Genomic DNA, 18,658 nt, shown 5'->3' with positions numbered 1-18,658 from the left:
CACTTCAGCCATGACTGCAGCCAACAGCAAGAGCAGAACCTCCTGGAACCGGGCCTGGTACGCTTCCTGTCACGATGTTTCATACGAGTCAGAGCGACTTGGAGTGCTCCGAGTCGCTCAGCTGATTCAAATAAAAATGTCTAGTCTGAGGGAACGGCTCTGGATCTGACAGGCTACTTCCTGAAATCTAATGTTTACCTCCTGCAACCTAAAAGTACTTCCTGTTAGTTAAAGAGTACTTCCTGTTCCCTATAGAGTACTTCCTGTTAGCTAAAGGGTACTTCCTGTAACTTCCTTGTTTACCTCCTTTAGCTCCCCCTCCTCAGGTTTGTAGGCGATCATGTATCTGCGTACGGCTCCAGGAGCCGCGTCCCAGTTCAGCATCATGCTGCTGTGTGTGACGCCGCTGATCCTCAGCTCTCCAGCAGGGGACAGGGGTACTGAGGGAGGACAGAGACCTGTTAGAACCGGAACCAGAACCGGAACCAGGAACGGACCACCAGGTCAGTCCGGCTCACTGGATGCAGTCAGACTGCCGAGCTGCTCATTCAGAAAACTGGGAGCTTCCTCTGGTCCAACAAAGGTTAAAGGTCAAACTCCATTTTTGGGGGGTAATTTAGCCAGCCATAAGAAGAAAGAGTGAAGTTTATTATTCAAATTTATATTTTCACCTTGGGATTCACTCATTTAAAAATGTCACAGCTTCAAACTAAATATTTATTTAAACTAAATATCTAAGGGCTAAATATTTAGTTTGAAGCAAAAAAAATGCTCAAGCTAAAGTTAGCAAGCTAAATATTTTATTTTGAGATAAATTATGTAACTTATCTAAATATTTATTTAGCAGGCTAAACATTTAGTTTAAACTAGTGACGGTCCGATCAGGTTGTTTGCTGCTGATAGGTTTATTTTGTCCTAACCTGGAAAGAATCAGCCAGAGACAGAGATTAGTTTTCTTTTCTTTTCTGCAGAATAGGAGAATTGAGAACAGACGCGACGAATCGCTGTCAAACACTGTCTGGAATCAATTCTGCCAGATCTTTCTTTGCATTTCTCTTTATTGTATAGAAAAAGGAGGTTGGGCTTCTTCACACAGTCACACAGAGAATTGACCAACCGTCTTTACATTCTGAAACCTCCTATGGACATGCCCTTACAAGGGCATGTGACTGACCACAACTAATCAGTTACATATGGAACTAATAACACATGAATGTTTTAACGTTTTTAGCTTCCAAGCAAACATCCTAAACAAAGTTAATAATATACTACAAAAGATTAATAAAGTACTACAAAAGAAAGAGAAGTTAAGTAAATATAAAAAGAAGAAGAATATGAGAGTAATAATATGAGAGTAATAATATAAAAAGAATAATATGAAAACATAACTTGTAAAATAAACTCATAAGTAAATGAACAGGAGGATAATTTTTCTAACAGCTGCCGGTTCCGATACCGATCATCCATGAGGCCGATCACCGATCTCTGCTGATCACCTGCCTGTTAATTTTTCACTTTAGGTATAAATGATTCTGTTATCTGGCAATAAACTGACCTAATGTAGAGCTGTTAGACATATTTTACCACATATCTAAAATCTTTCTAAGTTCCCTGCTGCAGCTCTCAGCAGCTGCTCGCTGTGACAGTTCACCGTCTGGAGGTTCAGCGGCTCCGTCTGGGAAACATCACCACAGTAGCGGCGATATTTTGTTCCTGCGTTGAGCCTCCGTGCAGCCAAATCAATCAAGTGTTTGTTTTTTAAATATCATATTAGATTGGTTGTGTTGATGCGTTGTGGCGAGCTTCGCCCCCGAGGTCATTTCCCACATCAACACGCAAACGTCCCGGTTCACTCAGAGCTTTAAAGTTCCTCACTACAGGATTTGATGCTGCGCAGCGAGAAGGCAGGAGACCAGCTGCAGGCCGAGAAGGAGATACAGGTGATCTGCAACTAGAGACGCTGATCGATCACCGATCAGACACTTTATCACGGAAATCGGCCGATTATGATGGATGGTCGATCGGCACATATATAGTTAAATGTTTAGTTCTGTCTGTCTGACCCAGGCTGTTGCTGTTAGTTGTTAAGCGGCTGATCTGTGTGGAGCTGCTGGAGGTTTTGGCTTTGAACCCATTTTCCCCGGAGGCGGCCATGTTGCTAGCGACCCGATGATACCGGAGCCGGGTTACGTACAGGTGACCCCGCGGCCCTCCAGGGCCTCGCTGGTGGCCTCGCCGTGCAGAGCAATGAGTGTGACGGCGTACTGCGTGTTGGGGATGAGCTGCAGCAGCTGGGTGTTCGTCACGCCTCCGGCAACGCGAACCTGCAGAGACAAACGGACAGAAGTGAAACCTGGAGGCACTGAGCATGCTCAGACCGCTGTGCATCACCGTCTGACGCAGAACCAGGACTCACCTTGTAATATTCAGCTTAATGTGGCTTCAGAACGGGATAAAGATGAACCAGAACTGAACTCATTGTTAAATATTTTAATTGTTTTTAAACACATTCTTTCATTTGTGTTACTATGTCTAATCTGTGATGCAGCCACACAGAAGATCTGCCTCGATTAAACAAACGATGAAATGAAACGTAAACATCGTCCAGAACCAGAAAGAATCGGGACGAATCCAACGGAACCATGAAGGAAAAGCTCAGACAAAATGCAGGAGATCAGACCTGAAAATCCTCCAGGCTCAGGAAGTCCAGGCAGGTTTCTAGATCTCGGGTTCCTAGATTTCCAGATCCAGTGGATCAAAGTTGTTTTGTGGTTGGAATCTAATGTCTGATCAACGTCAGAGGAACCTCAGCCGGCTTTAGTCATCAAGGTCATCCAGAAGGTCAAGGTCACCTTGAGCCGCTCCGGCACGGCAGCAGCAAAGGAATCAGGACATGGCGGCAGCGTAACTCTCAGAGGTTCTGACCCGGCCCATCAGAACATGAGCTCATCCCTCCGTCTCTTTAAAGGGCCGGTTCTGGTGCTGCAGCTGCACCTCCATCTGGAAGCTGAAACCCGACCCGCCGAGCGGTGCTGGGCCGACCTGGTCCAGATGTGAACCGGGCAGACGTGCGTAGTTCTGAGTGTTTGGGTCCGGGTCGGCGCCAGAACCGCCTTGTGTCTCTGACGGACCCAAGAAGAAAACTACAGAACTGGGTTCTGCAGAACATCAGAGACGTCAGCTAGATCACCCCCACACACACACACACACACCCACACACACACACGCCGACTGAGGCTTCGAATCATCTCGAGGTGTTTCCTGAAAACTCATTTGACATTTTAATTTCTAAACTGAAATCCCCGGGTGGGTCTGAGGCTCTCCACTCAGGGCGCCACAGTCTGGGGGCGGAACAACAGTTTAGTACAGACGTAAATATTTTTTCTTTTCTCTTGTGTCTGTTTCCATCAGGATCCAAACCTGAAAAATACTTGAATCCAATTCAGACATTTCTGAGCGATGGTTCCTCTTAAAGGGCCGGTATCACGTATTTCCATTTTATAGCACAAACAGCTGGAGAGTTTCACATGTGCCCAACTGAGTTTATGTGACATCACCCCGAGTCTGTAGAGTTGGTTCAACTGGGACCAAAGAGGCAACATTAGCAATGTGGCGCCTGTGGGGGCGCTGCACCAACAACCTCTGGAGACACTGAGCGCAACTGTATTTACCCAGAATGCCCTTCGCTGTAGTGCACTTGGTGTTCACATACAAACCAAACCCAGACTGTAGTTTGGAGGACCAGAGGTCAGAGGTCAGTTAGCGTTCACACCTCACCAACCGGACCGGAGTCGGGTCAAAGCGGATTAAATGGGATCCTCACCTCCTGCTCCTCCTGAGGCTCCGAGGCGTTGATGGAGCGGTACAGCAGCACGTAGCCGCTCGCTCCGGCCGCCGTCTCCCAGCTCACCCTCATGCTGCTGGACGTCTCGTCGTAAACCTTCAGGTTGCTCGCACCAGGCAGCGGCACTGGGGGAGAGAGCCAGTTAGAACCAGTTAAAACCAGTCAGAACCAGTTAAAATCAGTTAGAACCAGTCAGAAACAGTTAGAACCAGTTAAAACCGGTTGAAACCAGTCAGAACCAGTTAAAAAATTTAAGACCAGTCAGAACCAGTTAAAACCAGTCAGAACCAGTTTAAAAAGTTAAAACCAGTCAGAACCAGTTAAAACCAGTCAGAACCAGTTAAAACCAGTCAGAACCAGTTAAAACCAGTCAGAACCAGTCAGAACAAGTTAAAACCAGTCAGAACCAGTCGGAACAAGTTAAAACCAGTTAAAGCCAGTCAGAAACAGTTAGAACCAGTTAAAACCAGTCAGAACCAGTTAGATCCAGTTTAAACCAGTCAGAACAAGTTAAAAAAGTTAAAACCAGTCAGAACCAGTTAGAACCAGTCAGAACCAATTAAAACCAGTCAGAAACAGTCAAAACCAGTTAGAATCAGTTAAAACCAGTCAGAACAAGTTAAAAAAGTTAAAACCAGTCAGAACCAGTTAAGACCAGTCCGAACCAGTTAAAAAAGTTAGAACCAGTCAGAACCAGTTAGAACCAGCCAGAAACAGTCAGAACCAGTTAGAATCAATTCAAACCAGTCAGAACCAGTTAAAACCAGTCAGAACCAGTTAAGACCAGTCAGAACCAGTTAAAAAAGTTAGAACCAGTTAGAACCAGTTAAAACCAGTCAGAACCAGTTAAAAAAGTTAAAACCAGTCAGAACCAGTTAGAACCAGTCAGAAACAGTTAGAACCAGTCAAAAAAAAGTCAGATCCAGTTAAAACCAGTCAGAACAAGTTAAAACCAGTCAGAACCGGTTAGAACCAGTCGGAATCAGTTAGAACCAGTCAGAACCAGTTAAAACCAGTCAGAACCAGTTAAAAAAGTTAGAACCAGTCAGAAACAGTTAGAACCAGTTAAAACCAGTCAGAACCAGTTAAAAAAGTTAAAACCAGTCAGAACCAGTCAGAAACAGTTAGAACCAGTCAAAAAAAAGTCAGAACCAGTCAGAACCAGTTAAAACCAGTCAGAACCAGTTAAAACCAGTCAGAACCAGTCAGAAACAGTTAGAACCAGTTAAAACCAGTCAGAACCAGTTAAAAAAGTTAAAACCAGTCAGAACCAGTTAAAACCAGTCAGAACCAGTTAAAAAAGTTAGAACCAGTCAGAAACAGTTAGAACCAGTTAAAACCAGTCAGAACCAGTTAAAAAAGTTAAAACCAGTCAGAACCAGTTAGAACCAGTCAGAAACAGTTAGAACCAGTCAAAAAAAAGTCAGAACCAGTTAAAACCAGTCAGAACAAGTTAAAACCAGTCAGAACCGGTTAGAACCAGTCGGAATCAGTTAGAACCAGTCAGAACCAGTTAAAACCAGTCAGAACCAGTTTAAAAAGTTAAAACCACTCAGAAACAGTTAGAACCAGTCAAAAAAAAGTCAGAACCAGTTAAAACCAGTCAGAACCAGTTTAAAAAGTTAAAACCAGTCAGAAACAGTTAGAACCAGTCAAAAAAAAGTCAGAACCAGTTAAAACCAGTCAGAAACAGTTAGAACCAGTCAGAGCCAGTTAGAACCAGTAAAAACCAGCTAGAAGAGTAAAGTATTCACACCCTTTAAAGTTTGTTCTGGTCCAAACAAACGCCAGTGAACAAATCTGAAAAGTGTGGAGTGCTCTTGTGTGTAGCGTTGTCTGTGTAAGGTGAAGCAGTGAACTCTGACCCGAGTCCAGCCGGGTCAGAGTTCACCTGGTCATCTGGACCGACTCGGCCCGTAAGAGCAGCAGGAAGCGCGCTAGCTATTAGCCGTGACGCTAACTTCCTGTGTGAGCGGCTGCTGATTGGAGGAGGAGCAGGAAGCGGGGTGAACACTCACAGGTGGTCTCGGTTCCCTTCAGAGGCTCGCTGCTGACGCCCTCCAGCACGGCGAACACGTTCACCACGTACTGGGTCAGCGGCGTCAGGTTCTCCAGAACCGTGGTGGTCACCTCGCCGTCCACCAGAACCTGGAATGGAGCGACGCTTCACTTCAACCTCCAGCATGACGTCACAGCATGATCAGAATAGATTAATGATAAAAACCTTCTAGTATTTTCATATTAAGAATGAATTCTGGCCTAATTGGGTTTTTATCCAGGATGTTAGAGTTGATGTGGCTTTAGAACAACTTTGCTGTAACATTATGACTTTCTGCTCTCATACATCCTGCTGACGCTCCACAAGTTTCTCTGCCAGCTGATCATTAAAACATGTGGCACTCCAACATGTCGCTGGGAGAATCCGTCCGGCTTGGTGCAGGAAGTGACTTCATTCCTGCTGCTGACAAGCAGCAAGCAGCCGGCTGTGTTTGTAATGAAGCTGATTAGAGACTAAAGGAAAAGAATCAGCTGTTACTCATCAGTGATGTGTCAGGAATCCTGCTTTTACAGCCGTTACGTCATTTAATGACGAGATCTACTCAGAACTCCTGCTGGAAAATCAGGAACAGCTTGGAAAACATTCTGCCTGAAAGTGAAGAGGTTTAATTATTCCTGAGCGATGAGGCCGCTCGTTAAATCCCACGACGGGTCTTTGTTCTTTAATAATCTCATCTTCTCTACCAGAACCGGCTGACCTGCTCAGAAACCATCGCTCTACGGCACGGAAGAAAAACCAAACCGGGAGTTTACGTCACTGTCAGCACAAATATCTGGAAAGGAAACTAAAATAACAACATCTCACTGAAAACTTGCTTTCAGTCCAGATTTCCTTCATATTAGTGAAAAAGTCCTGTGTTGGAATAATTTTATTATCATTGTTACATTAGTAGTATTACTAGTACATTTATAGGTTAAAGTGAACATGTGTGAGAGAGAGCTAACCTTTCTTTAAGCCTTAAAACATGTTATTTGTAGATGGTCTTCTGAGAGTTTCCTTAGTCGTAAACCAGTTTGTTTTACTCTGTGCCTCCTACAGAGTAGGAGTAGAGATTCCTTAGTCGTAAATCTACCTTTTGTTGTGTTAGTTCCTGAGTGACTGCTGGTCTTATCACCTCCAGCCCCCTTTCTTTTTATTTTGTGTTAATAAAAGACAAGTTCTACTGCAGAGCTTCAGAACACGTGGTGAGCTGTTCAGAGGAACAGTTCTCTCTGTTTTCTCCTTTTGCAAAAGCTTGGTTGAAAACTCAAACGTTGTCTGTGGTTCTTTCTTTGTATTTTAGGTAAACAAATCATCCTAATTTAGAGAAAAGCTTTAAAATGAGAACTGATAAAAAATACTTCCAATAAACGTGATAAATATTCACCGCCCGCCTGCCGCCCCAGCAGGTTCACAGTTTCTGTGGTTTTTACACCACAGTTCAGAACCGGACCCAGAACCGGGTCGGGCTGCGGCTCACCTCCATGGTGGGGCCTCCGGCGGCCATCCTGTAGGTGACCCTGAACTGCTCGACGGGGACCTCTGGTGGCATCCAGGAGGCTCTGAAGGAGTACTGCGTGACCTCAGAGGTCACCAGGTCGGTGGGCGGGCCCAGCTCGGAACCAGAATCTGGAGGCAGAGTGAGGCAGAGTGAGCCGTACGCCGTGAGGGGGAACCTTGGTTCCACGGCCCCGTCCTACCTGGGCCCTTGACGCTGTTGCACAGATTGCTGGACAGGTCGTCCACGATGTCCAGCAGGAAGCGGAAGTCGGCCACGTTGTACATGTGGATCTCGTCCGGGTCGGAGGCGATGGAGCGCAGCTCGTTCTCGTCGGCGTTCTTCACGCCTGCGGGGAACACGATGAGAGATCCGCTCCGCCTGACCGCAGGAAGCGGCCGGAGAGCGGGCGGCGGCGCTCACCGACGGCGTACAGCTCGATGTCGCTGTCCCTGAGGGTCTGGGAGTTCACGATGATCTCATCCTGCGACTTCCCGTCGGTGATCAGAACGCCGATCTTCCGGGCGTCGGGACGCATCCCCACCGACGGCTGGAAGTTGGTCTGCAGGATGTAGCGGAGAGCCATTCCTGAGCGAGGAGCAGAGGCCCAACCAATGAACCGGGACTGACAGGAAAACTCCATCTACCCTGATCTATAGGGCATTATGCTCAACCAATAAGAATGCAGCATTTATCAAACAAGGAAGTTCATAAAGCAGAAAACTGAACTTAACATGAAATTTCCTTCCCACAGATTTGGGTTTTCTATCTTAAAAAGGAACCTGGAAAAAGAACCTCCTGATGCTAAACTCGTTGCCATGGTGACTGAGGGCGCCAACATGGCAAAAAAAATATCAGATTAGATTAAAATTGGGATTTCCACCTGCGATAGACTGGAGACCTGTCCAGGTGACCTTGCCTCTCATCCGAAATGTCTTGCTGGGGAAAGACACCAGCACCTCAACGCTACACCAACATGATACGTAACAGGAGCTAACGCTAAAACGCTACACCAACATGATACTTAACAGGAGCTAACGCTAAAACGCTACACCAACATGATACTTAACAGGAGCTAACGCTAAAACGCTACACCAACATGATACTTAACAGGACCTAACGCTAAAACGCTACACCAACATGATACTTAACAGGAGCTAACGCTAAAACGCTACACCAACATGATACTTAACAGGAGCTAACGCTAAAACGCTACACCAACATGATACTTAACAGGAGCTAACGCTAAAACGCTACACCAACATGATACTTAACAGGAGCTAACGCTAAAACGCTACACCAACATGATACGTAACAGGAGCTAACGCTAAAACGCTACACCAACATGATACTTAACAGGAGCTAACGCTAAAACGCTACACCAACATGATACTTAACAGGAGCTAACGCTAAAACGCTACACCAACATATTTAACAGGTGCTAACGCTAAAGCACTGACCATAAACATTAGCTCTACTAACTGAAACATTATTTTTTATTTAAACTAATTATCAAAACTGTTAAATGAAAATACTGTGATAATTTTGGGTTCATGTCGTCGGGATCTAAGCAGAAATATTATATTTTTATGGTATTATATTGTGAGCACTTTTATTTTGAAGGTTAGAAGGAAGCTGTCTCAGGACATTCACCATCCTGATCGGGCTGTCAAACTGCAGCAGACTGGAAAGATTATTTTAAGAGGTGTTGAGCAGAACCGGGAGTGCCGGTCCAAAAAGGTTAACCAGAACATCCAGAACACCGACAACATCCGGGTCACTATTAACTCACTCAGAGGAAATAAATCATCGGCCTTAAAAACGTCCTGCGCTGCTATAAAACCAACATGTGGCAACATTTAACACCCGGTTCTGCTTGGAGCCAGAACTTCCTTTGCTTCACTTTCACTGAGTCAGAACCAGAACCAGAACCAGAGAAAGAACCGGATCAGAGAGGAGACGCTGCAGGGACGATAAAATCTGGGTTTAACGGCGCGCTCGCCAAAAACGCTTCATCTACGGTTCAACGCCAACACTAAAACTCAGCATTCTTAAATTTAAGACAAAATTCTTCAGGAATTCTGTTTTTTTTTAAAAGAAAAAAACAGAATTCTGAAAAATAAAACAAAATTGTTAAAAATGATTTTTTAACATTAGTGGCAAAATTCTGAATAATGTCAAAATCCTAACCTTAAAGTCATAATTTTGATATTAAAGTTACAGTTTGAATTTAAAGTACAAATTTAAAAAAAATCTGCACTTTAAGATGAAAGACAAAATTGTAACTTTAACCAAAAAATTCTCACAATTCAGGATTTTCTAAGCCTTTTTTCAGTAATGATAATCCTCTTCAATAAATCCTATTCCCTCCTCTAGGTGTTCCCTCCTCCAGGTGTTCCCTCCTCCAGGTGTTCCCTCCTCTAGGTGTTCCCTCCCCATGTGTTCCCTCCTCCAGGTGTTCCCTCCTCTAGGTGTTCCCTCCTCCAGGTGTTCCCTCCTCTAGGTGTTCCCTCCTCCAGGTGTTCCCTCCTCCAGGTGTTCCCTCACCTGTCATGGTGTTCCCTCCCCAGGTGTTCCCTCCTCCAGGTGTTCCCTCCTCTAGGTGTTCCCTCCTTTAGGTGTTCCCTCCTCCAGGTGTTCCCTCTCCAAGTGTTCCCTCACCGGTCATGGTGTTCCCTCCTCTAGGTGTTCCCTCCTCTATGTGTTCCCTCCTTTAGGTGTTCCCTCCTCTAGGTGTTCCCTCCTCCAGGTGTTCCCTCCTCTAGGTGTTCCCTCCTCTAGGTGTTCCCTCCCCAGGTGTTCCCTCCTCCAGGTGTTCCCTCCCCTAGGTGTTCCCTCCTCCAGGTGTTCCCTCCTCTAGGTGTTCCCTCCTCCAGGTGTTCCCTCCTCCAGGTGTTCCCTCACCTGTCATGGTGTTCCCTCCCCAGGTGTTCCCTCCTCCAGGTGTTCCCTCCTCTATGTGTTCCCTCCTTTAGGTGTTCCCTCCTCCAGGTGTTCCCTCCTCTAGGTGTTCCCTCCTCCAGGTGTTCCCTCTCCAGGTGTTCCCTCACCTGTCATGGTGTTCCCTCCTTTGTACGGCAGGTCGCTGACGGCCTTCAGCAGTGACTCTCGGGTCGGGTGTGTGTTCAGGTGCCACTCGGTTCTCGGGTCACCGCTGTACTGGGCTAGAGCTGCAAGACAAACAGAACCATCAGTTAACAACGACATCCTGACCCTTGACCCCTGACCGTTTCTATGCAGACAACTTTCGGCTCTTTAATCCCTATTAGTCTGCAAAGCTGCTGAAATGTTGAAGCTTCAGCTGCTGCATTTCATTTCCTCTGGATCAATAAAGTATCTTTAACTGAATGATCGATCATCCTGATGATTGGTCGTCTGCTGACCGAACAGCGGGAACTCTGGGGTTATACTGGGATTATACTGGGATTATACTGGGGTTGTACTAGGATTATACTGGGATTATACTGGGGTTATACTGGGATTATACTAGGGTTATACTGGGGTTATACTGGGATTATACTGGGGTTATACTGGGATTATACTGGGGTTATACTGGGATTATACTGGGATTATACTGGGGTTATACTGGGATTATACTGGGGGTGTACTAATGCTCCGAAATGTTGCTAAGCTTCAAACGGCGGCGTGAAAGCGAGGGTTGGTTACCGATCTGGACGTTGTTGGGGCCAATGTCGAACACGCCGACCATGCGGCCGATGAAGTTGCGGATGGTTTTGAAGTTGATGCGTCCGATGCTCCAGGAGCCGTCCACCAGCAGGACGATGTCGGCCTTGGCCGACGTCCGGCACTGGCTGTCTGCAGAGACATGAGGCGAGCCGGCGTCACGCCGGCCGACCAGAACCGGCCGGTTCACTGGAGCTCAGAGGATCTCAGCCGCCATGTTGGATCATTCTAAAGATTTTCATTCGTCTTTAATGAGACGTTTCCTCTCTGATATGTTTAAACTGTCTTCACTGCACAGTAGTGTGTGAATAATGCTGTGGGATTTTGTAACCCTTCTCCTGACTGATACATTTGTTCAACAGATGTCTGGGAACTTCTTTTTGGTTTAGTCAGTGAAGCTACAAATGTTGGCCGATGCCTTTTCCTCTCACAGTAAGGCTGCTTTTAGAAGTGCTCTGACACCATCTAGTGGTTGGAGTGTGAACTACACGTTTCTTAAAAACAATGGCCGGAAATCTCCGTAAATAATTTATATATAACTACCCAAATACGTTTTTTTTTACTGTGAAACGGGATAAAAGCGTCAAGGACATTATTTCAGTATTCAGCTGAAACACTGCAGGACAAATATTAATATGTATATTTTATGTTCATATTCAGTTTGTAAAACTGATTTTATGTTGCAAAAAGGATCCAGAAGCTCCTGGGAGCGTGACGCAAAGGAATTCAACTGAAAACTGTAATGACGCTAAATCAATTTATGTTCAAATACATATTTTAACTCAATGTGAAAGTCTTGGTTAAACAGCAGTAAAATAATCTGAAACGTTTAATTCCTTAAGTGCCTGCTGTCGCTAATTAGCATCATGGCTAAGTTGACACTAGTTACAGATAAAATGTTCAGATTGATACTCTGATTAATTCACAACACACTTTTTGAACCATTGAATATAAATTGAGGTCTTAAGTGTTTGATTAAAGTTGGAATGAAAAGCTGCTTAAAGGGCCGGCGTGAATACTTATTCTGGCTCTTTATTGTTTATGTTCCTCCCTCTGATTTGTTGGTTTTTCAGCTGATTATCGTCTCATTAGAGGTCAGAAAAGCTTTGAATTGATCTGGTTTTAATGACAATGTGTCCTGCTGAGCTCCACCACGTTGGATCGGTTCACGTGACGAGAAGCGACAGAAAAGAAGAAGAAGAAGAAGAGAAGCTGCAAATCACAACCAATCACTTTACAGATGATTCAGTAACATCATATAACAGCAGTGACAGTTCATGTTGCTGCAGCAGATCCAGTGTCTCCAGCAGGTCGGCTGCGTTGTTTTCCTGCAGCAGCGGCAAACGCTTGGCGAACGCTCGGCGCTCCCTCAGCGACCTGCAAGAGGAAAAACATGGGCTCGTCCCTCTGCAGGACGGCACGCCGCCGGACACCCGGCGTTACACACAGCGCTGCCTCTCTGCCCTGCAGAACCAGGCGCTCTGCAGTTGCTCTGGCACCGCTGGAATAGAACCAGCAACCCCACAGTTTCCTGTAAGCCTGAAAGCAGCAGCAGGTGTGAAGCATCTGACAGGAACTTGGTGCAGATCCAGCGGTCTGAGGATCATCTCATCACATAAACACACGTCCAGTCAGGACGGAAACTATTCCGATTTAAACAGAAAAATGTTTAAATAATAAAAACAAACATTTACACACTCCTTTAGTTTTTCTACATTTTCATTTTTACATTTTTTATAATTTCTGCCACTAGGGGCAGTATTTTGATTTGCTTTTTCATCTGACAAATGGATCAGATGAAAACCAATCGTCTCTGATCGGCTTTAAGTTATGAACGTTAAAAAACTACGTGTGAAAGACAAATGAAATGCTGCATGTTTTTTGGCCCTACAGGGTTTCCATACATGAGGAGCACTGAGAAACAAAATCCTCCATTTGCAGCAGCTCACCTTCTGGTTCAGATTAACAAAAGCTGCTTGTTCCATATTTCAGGAAACGTAAATATGGAAATATGTCATTTTTCATGAGTGGAGGAGCATTTGCTGAACGGATGAAACAGTTTGTTCCATGAAAGATCAAGATGAGCCAATCATCCAAACAACGTCTAAACATTACAGCCTGTTACGCAAAAATTCACATTTTACAATTTTTTTAGTTCAAACTGCTTCTAAAAAACAGCCAGCTGCTTTCTGGCAGGAAGTTCACGTTCTTTGGTTTCTGGAAAACGAGCCGTTTCAAAAACCTCTTAAGTCACACAGCCCGTTACCTAGCAACCCCTGGAGAGTTCAGCCCGTTACCTATTAACCCCTGGAGAGTTCAGCCCGTTACCTAGCAACCCAAGCATTATGTTTGGTCAGCTGGTTTGCCGCGATATTCACTATACAATGGCTGCTGGATAAGAAAAGAGTTCAGTTGTTGACTTGCTGCTGTCTGTGTGGTTGTGCAGGAGGCTCCACTAATGCTTTTCAAAGTTGTACAGTTGTAAAATTGCACATTTGTTTGCAGCCATTTTTAGGTGAGTTGAGGGCGTGGCCAGCAGCTCTTTTAGATATAAAGAGACAGAGGCCCTAAAAAAGCTCGCTATGTAAGAATGATTCTGTGCAAACACTGTAATGAACATGTTTTGTATAGGCCACAGATTGATGCTAACCCGCTAAAGGAAGTGCAGTAGGTCACCTTTAAAGAGCGTTTCAGATTATTCTGAAGTAAAACGAAAGCAGAACCTGAAATCTGCACCAAGTTTCAATCAGCAATTTCCAAACCAACTGGCCTGACCGGAGGAAAGCGTGGGCCGCCCGGCAGCTGGCCAGAGGCAAGAAGTGAAGCGGCAGCGCCTGGTTCTGACAGGAAGTGGCGTGAGGAGGACGATCTGGTTTTACCAGAGGGGTCCAGAGGCAGAGGTTCCGGTTCGTCCATCAGCGTGGTTTTCTCCTCCCCGGCCAGCGGCGAGCTCACGCCGCCGTCAAACATCCCAAAAACAGCCACAGAGTACTTGGTTCCCACCCTGCAGGGAGACAAACGACATCACTTCCTCTTCCCTGACAGAGAGGGGCGGAGCTTCAGGAAGACTTTCAGCCCAATCAGAACCCAGCTGGGCCCACTTCTTCAGCATTCCAATCACAGCATGATGCTGCCACCACCAAGTCTCGCCATAAGGATGACCAGCAGCTCAACGTTCGTCTCATCGGACCGCCGACTGTTTCTCCAGATGAAAGATCCTCAACTTTCAGGAAACATGTTTGGAGTCAAACTAAAGAGGAGGAGCTGCAAGGCACGGCGGTGGCAGCATCATTACAAGTGGAACAATGAAACATGAACACAGAGAGATGATCCCAAAGCTCTGACCTCTGGTGGACGAAGAGGAAGCAGGTCTCTTCATTTGAAAGGCTTATTAAAAACTAAAAAAGGTTTATTACATATTTATTAAACTGTCAGTTTGATCTGGACCAAAAACAACCAATCAGAGCCAGGAGGCGGGGCTTAGCGCTGTCAACTAACCTTATGCTGGTGCTGCTAAATATGCTAGTGGAGGAGAAACCGCTTACTGTTACAGAAAAACTGTGGCTATGCTAACTAGCCTTAGCATTCATGCTAGCTGTAGACTAGCAGGGAGCAAAAAAGATAACTTTGTTACATAGACTTAATAACTTATTTAATTACTTATTCTGGATATTTAAAATGTTTCCCAGTTCCAGTTAAATGTTTATTAGAGTTTAAAGTTTATTCTTTGAGAATAAAATTATTATGTCATTAATAATTACCATTGATTACTGGAAAATGGTCTCAAAACAACAATATTATCGTTTATCGCAATAACTTGTTTATCGTGTAGCTGAATTTATTATCATAACAGGCAAAGATGTAAAATCCTATTTGTTATAAAAGTTACATAGCAGGACATGTCAGAGCCTGTATGTATACTTATGAGCCTTTCTGACCAGAATGAACTAAACACCTGCAGGTGAGCGTACCTGAGCTCCTCCAGAACCACGGTGTTGTCGTACGGACCGACCATGAGCTCCCCCGGGTCCACGTCGTTCCCAGAGGGGTGAAAGGTCACCCTGTAGCCCCGCACGTCCCCCGGAGCCGGGTCCCAGGAAACCCTGAAGCTGGTCTTAGTGGGTTCAGAGGTCTGCAGGTTCCTGGGGGCCTTGAAGGCCGGCACTGCAAGGGACAGAGGAGGAGGAGTCAGGACCTCCTTGTGGGTGGGAGGAGACCAGAGGGGGCCAGAGGAAACCAGAGGAGACCAGAGGGGGCCAGAGGAGACCAGAGGAAACCAGAGGAGACCAGAGGGGGCCAGAGGGGGCCAGAGGGGGCCAGAGGAGACCAGAGGGGGCCAGAGGAGACCAGAGGAAACCAGAGGAGACCAGAGGAGACCAGAGGGGGTCACAGGGGGCCAGAGGAGACCAGAGGGGGCCAGAGGAGACCAGAGGAGGCCAGAGGGGCCAGAGGGGGCCAGAGGAGACCAGAGGAGGCCAGAGGGGGCCAGAGGAGACCAGATGGGGCCAGAGGAGACCAGAGGGGGCCAGAGAAGACCAGAGGGGGCCAGACGAGGCCAGAGGAGACCAGAGGGGTCCAGAGGAGACCAGAGGGGTCCAGAGGAAACCAGAGGGGGCCAGAGGAGGCCAGAGGAGACCAGAGGAAACCAGAGGGGGCCAGAGGAAACCAGATGGGGCCAGAGAAGACCAGGGGGGCCAGAGGAGACCAGAGGGGGCCAGAGGAAACCAGAGGAGACCAGAGGGGGTCAGAGGAAACGAGAGGGGGCCAGAGGAGACCAGAGGAAACCAGAGGAAACGAGAGGGGGCCAGAGGAAACCAGAGGAGACCAGCGCCCCCTTCTGGAGGCCAGTGTATAATGAATCTGAATGGTGTAAAAGTAGCTAGCATCGCTGAGGCAAACATTAGAACATTTCCAGGACCAGAGGACTAAAGTCTTAGATCAGAGAAACTCATCCAGGCGTTTCTCTTTAGTGGCTTTGATTCCTGCAGCAGCGTCTTCACAGGTCTGATTGACAACCCAACGGTCCAGAATGCTGCTGCTGGAGTTCTGACTAGAACCAGGAGGATAGAGACACCACCCGGTTCTACACCACCCAGTAGTTTATAAATCACTGAACGGATTAAAGATCTGCTGCTGCTGGATCAACCTGCTGGTTCTGGTTCAGCTCTGTATCAGAACCAGAACCAGAACCAAACATGGAGGAGCAGCATTCAGCTTCTGTTCTCCATAGATCTGCAACAAACTTCCAGAAAACTGAAACCAGGTGAAACCCTGAGCTCCTTTAAACCCAGACTGAAGCCAGTTGGTTGGATCTGATCAGATTAACAGTAGATGAATCATTGATCGATATGTTTGACAAAATGTAACGTTTGTTGCTTGGCCATAATTTATGATGTTTTTTTATATAAAATCTGGATTCTTGCTGAAATGTTCTTCACTAATAAAACTGGAGTTTACAGCAGCTGCGTTTCTATTAACAATAAAATTGCCAAATTAGAATTATGAAAATAAATGTAATTCATGGGAAAAAAACAATTTAATAACACGAAGCAAACAGGAATGTTGTTCATAATCTTCACCAGTTGGGGGCAGTAGTACTCCAAAACTTATTTGCCAACAGCCAATAAAACAAAGAAGAAGACAACAGGAAGTAGTTTGATGATTCCTAATATTTATCACATTATTAAAAAACTAAAATATTTCTAAATGATTTTAATTTAGTTTCTTATTTAATGGAAACAGAAATTAGGAAATTGTGTTTTTTTTCGAAATTAACAGAAAATTGACAGAAATTTGTTCACATTTGTAACAGAAAAGCAGCTACTGTCTCTGTGGACGTGTCTCTGTCTCTGTGGACGTGTTTCTGTGGACGTGTTTCTGTCTCTGTGGACGTGTCTCTGTCTCTGTGGACGTGTTTCTGTGGACGTGTCTCTGTCTCTGTGGACGTGTCTCTGTCTCTGTGGATGTGTCTCTGTCTCTGTGGACGTGTCTCTGTCTCTGTGGACGTGTTTCTGTGGACATGTCTCTGTCTCTGTGGACGTGTCTCTTGGTGAGCAGGCTGAATCTTGGACCAACGTACGTGTCGTTCCTACTCCTTGCCTTGGTTTTCCGTCCCCGCGCTTGTAGACGGGCAGGACGGAGACGTTGTAGGACGTGTCGGGCTGCAGGCGCTTCAGGACGGTGGACGCCGCCGTCCCCGGCAGCTTCAGGATTACCTCTTTGCCTCCGTCCATGGGGACGTACTTCAGACGGTAGTTGAGGACGTTCCCTGGAGCCGGTGTCCATGTGACCTTCATGGTCCGCTCCGTCTCATGGGATATCGTCAGAGACTTAGCCGCTGGAGACGCTGGGGACACAAACACCACGGATCCTCAGTTCAATTAATGAGGGACAGTCCTTGTGCCCTTCTGTCCCCACCATCGTCCTCTGCCTCAGGCTGCAGCTGGACAGTAACCTGCCCAGGTATTGAGCGATGGACCTGGAACAGCTGAAGCGTTGTGATGCATCTGGAAGTGATAAAGAAGCCATGCGGGGGAACACTGCGGTATGGACTGTTAGCGCTCCCACGGTCTCTAAATGCCTCATTTCATCCTGGAAGGATTTTATTGGGAGGCACAGTCAGACTCTAAACTTCTCTCAGCTGCAGTTTTTTAACTCTTAAAGGTGATAATACGTCTGTTTTTAAATATTTCATCACCAGAAAGTATTCACACACTTTTACAAATTTAATGTTACGAATTTCCTATAAAATAAAATAGATCAGAGCGATCTTTTTTCCAAAGAACTAGGTAGTGTGTCCCATCATGAGGAGCTAACACACAGTGTGAGAATACTTATTTACACAACACCATGACTAATATTTATTATTAATATGAACTTTTTATTGATTTGGTATAATATCTGTTAAATTACAGATTGATATGAATGCGTTAGCCACCAGGCAGAGCCGTGGAAACGCAGCAGCAGCTCCAGGTTTTCTGACAGCTGTCATGTTTAGCTGGTTAGCTTAGCAGCGGGGTTCTTAAAGACGGACAGTTAGCTGCTCTCAGAGAGAAAATACACAACAATTATTTATGCTAACTTTATGCTGGAGCTACACTTGTTGTTCCAATGAAACATGTTTCACTGCGTTAGCTCTGCGTAGCGCTACATTACAGCGCTAATGGTACTTTCTGCTATGCTAAAAACTTAGCTCAAAGCTAACTGCTCAGGGATAGATATTTAGCTTGATTAACATCCATCTTCAAAGTAAATATTTAGCTTTCTACCTGGAAATTTTATGTAACTTCAAACTACATAATTACTTTAATAACTAAATAATGAACTCAAAGATAAACATTTAGCTTCGAACTAAACATTTAATTGAAACTAACCTTTGGAGTTAAATATTTTGCTTGCTAACTAAATATTGAGTTTGAAGGTGTGACATTTATAAAATAATGAATAACATTGTAAAAATATGACTTTAAAAATGAATCCCCAGTCTTCTCTTTTGCAATAGGCTAAATAATGTTAATTATTGCTGTTTATTTTTAAAGTTTAACTTTACAAATGACACCTTATAAAGGAGCATCTTAACTACAACTCATGATAA

The 18,658-nt window shown here is 45.4% G+C and overlaps 1 protein-coding gene across 8 annotated transcripts in view; it reads right to left on the bottom strand.

The window, feature by feature from the left end:
- The window catches only part of col12a1b (collagen, type XII, alpha 1b), an 83,826-nt gene that overhangs the window by 36,076 nt on the left and 29,092 nt on the right, over positions 1-18,658 (bottom strand). For 6 of the 8 annotated variants that reach the window (XM_032584779.1, XM_032584778.1, XM_032584777.1 and 3 more), the window contains 12 exons: positions 17,144-17,410; positions 15,036-15,228; positions 13,944-14,068; positions 11,047-11,196; positions 10,431-10,550; positions 7,804-7,968; positions 7,583-7,729; positions 7,363-7,511; positions 5,863-5,992; positions 3,824-3,969; positions 2,195-2,324; positions 304-440 (listed from right to left, as the gene is read on the bottom strand). In XM_032584779.1, the coding sequence (XP_032440670.1) occupies positions 304-440; positions 2,195-2,324; positions 3,824-3,969; positions 5,863-5,992; positions 7,363-7,511; positions 7,583-7,729; positions 7,804-7,968; positions 10,431-10,550; positions 11,047-11,196; positions 13,944-14,068; positions 15,036-15,228; positions 17,144-17,410 (1,859 nt within the window). Of the gene's footprint in view, positions 1-303; positions 441-2,194; positions 2,325-3,823; positions 3,970-5,862; positions 5,993-7,362; positions 7,512-7,582; positions 7,730-7,803; positions 7,969-10,430; positions 10,551-11,046; positions 11,197-12,336; positions 13,362-13,392; positions 13,784-13,943; positions 14,069-15,035; positions 15,229-17,143; positions 17,411-18,658 lie in introns of those variants that run through there. The other 2 variants (XM_032584781.1, XM_032584780.1) reach the window with 2 other exon arrangements.

This window comes from Xiphophorus hellerii, chromosome 15, assembly GCF_003331165.1.
Source record: "Xiphophorus hellerii strain 12219 chromosome 15, Xiphophorus_hellerii-4.1, whole genome shotgun sequence".
NCBI lineage: Eukaryota > Metazoa > Chordata > Actinopteri > Cyprinodontiformes > Poeciliidae > Xiphophorus > Xiphophorus hellerii.
This window is presented reverse-complemented; position numbering and strand designations above follow the sequence as displayed.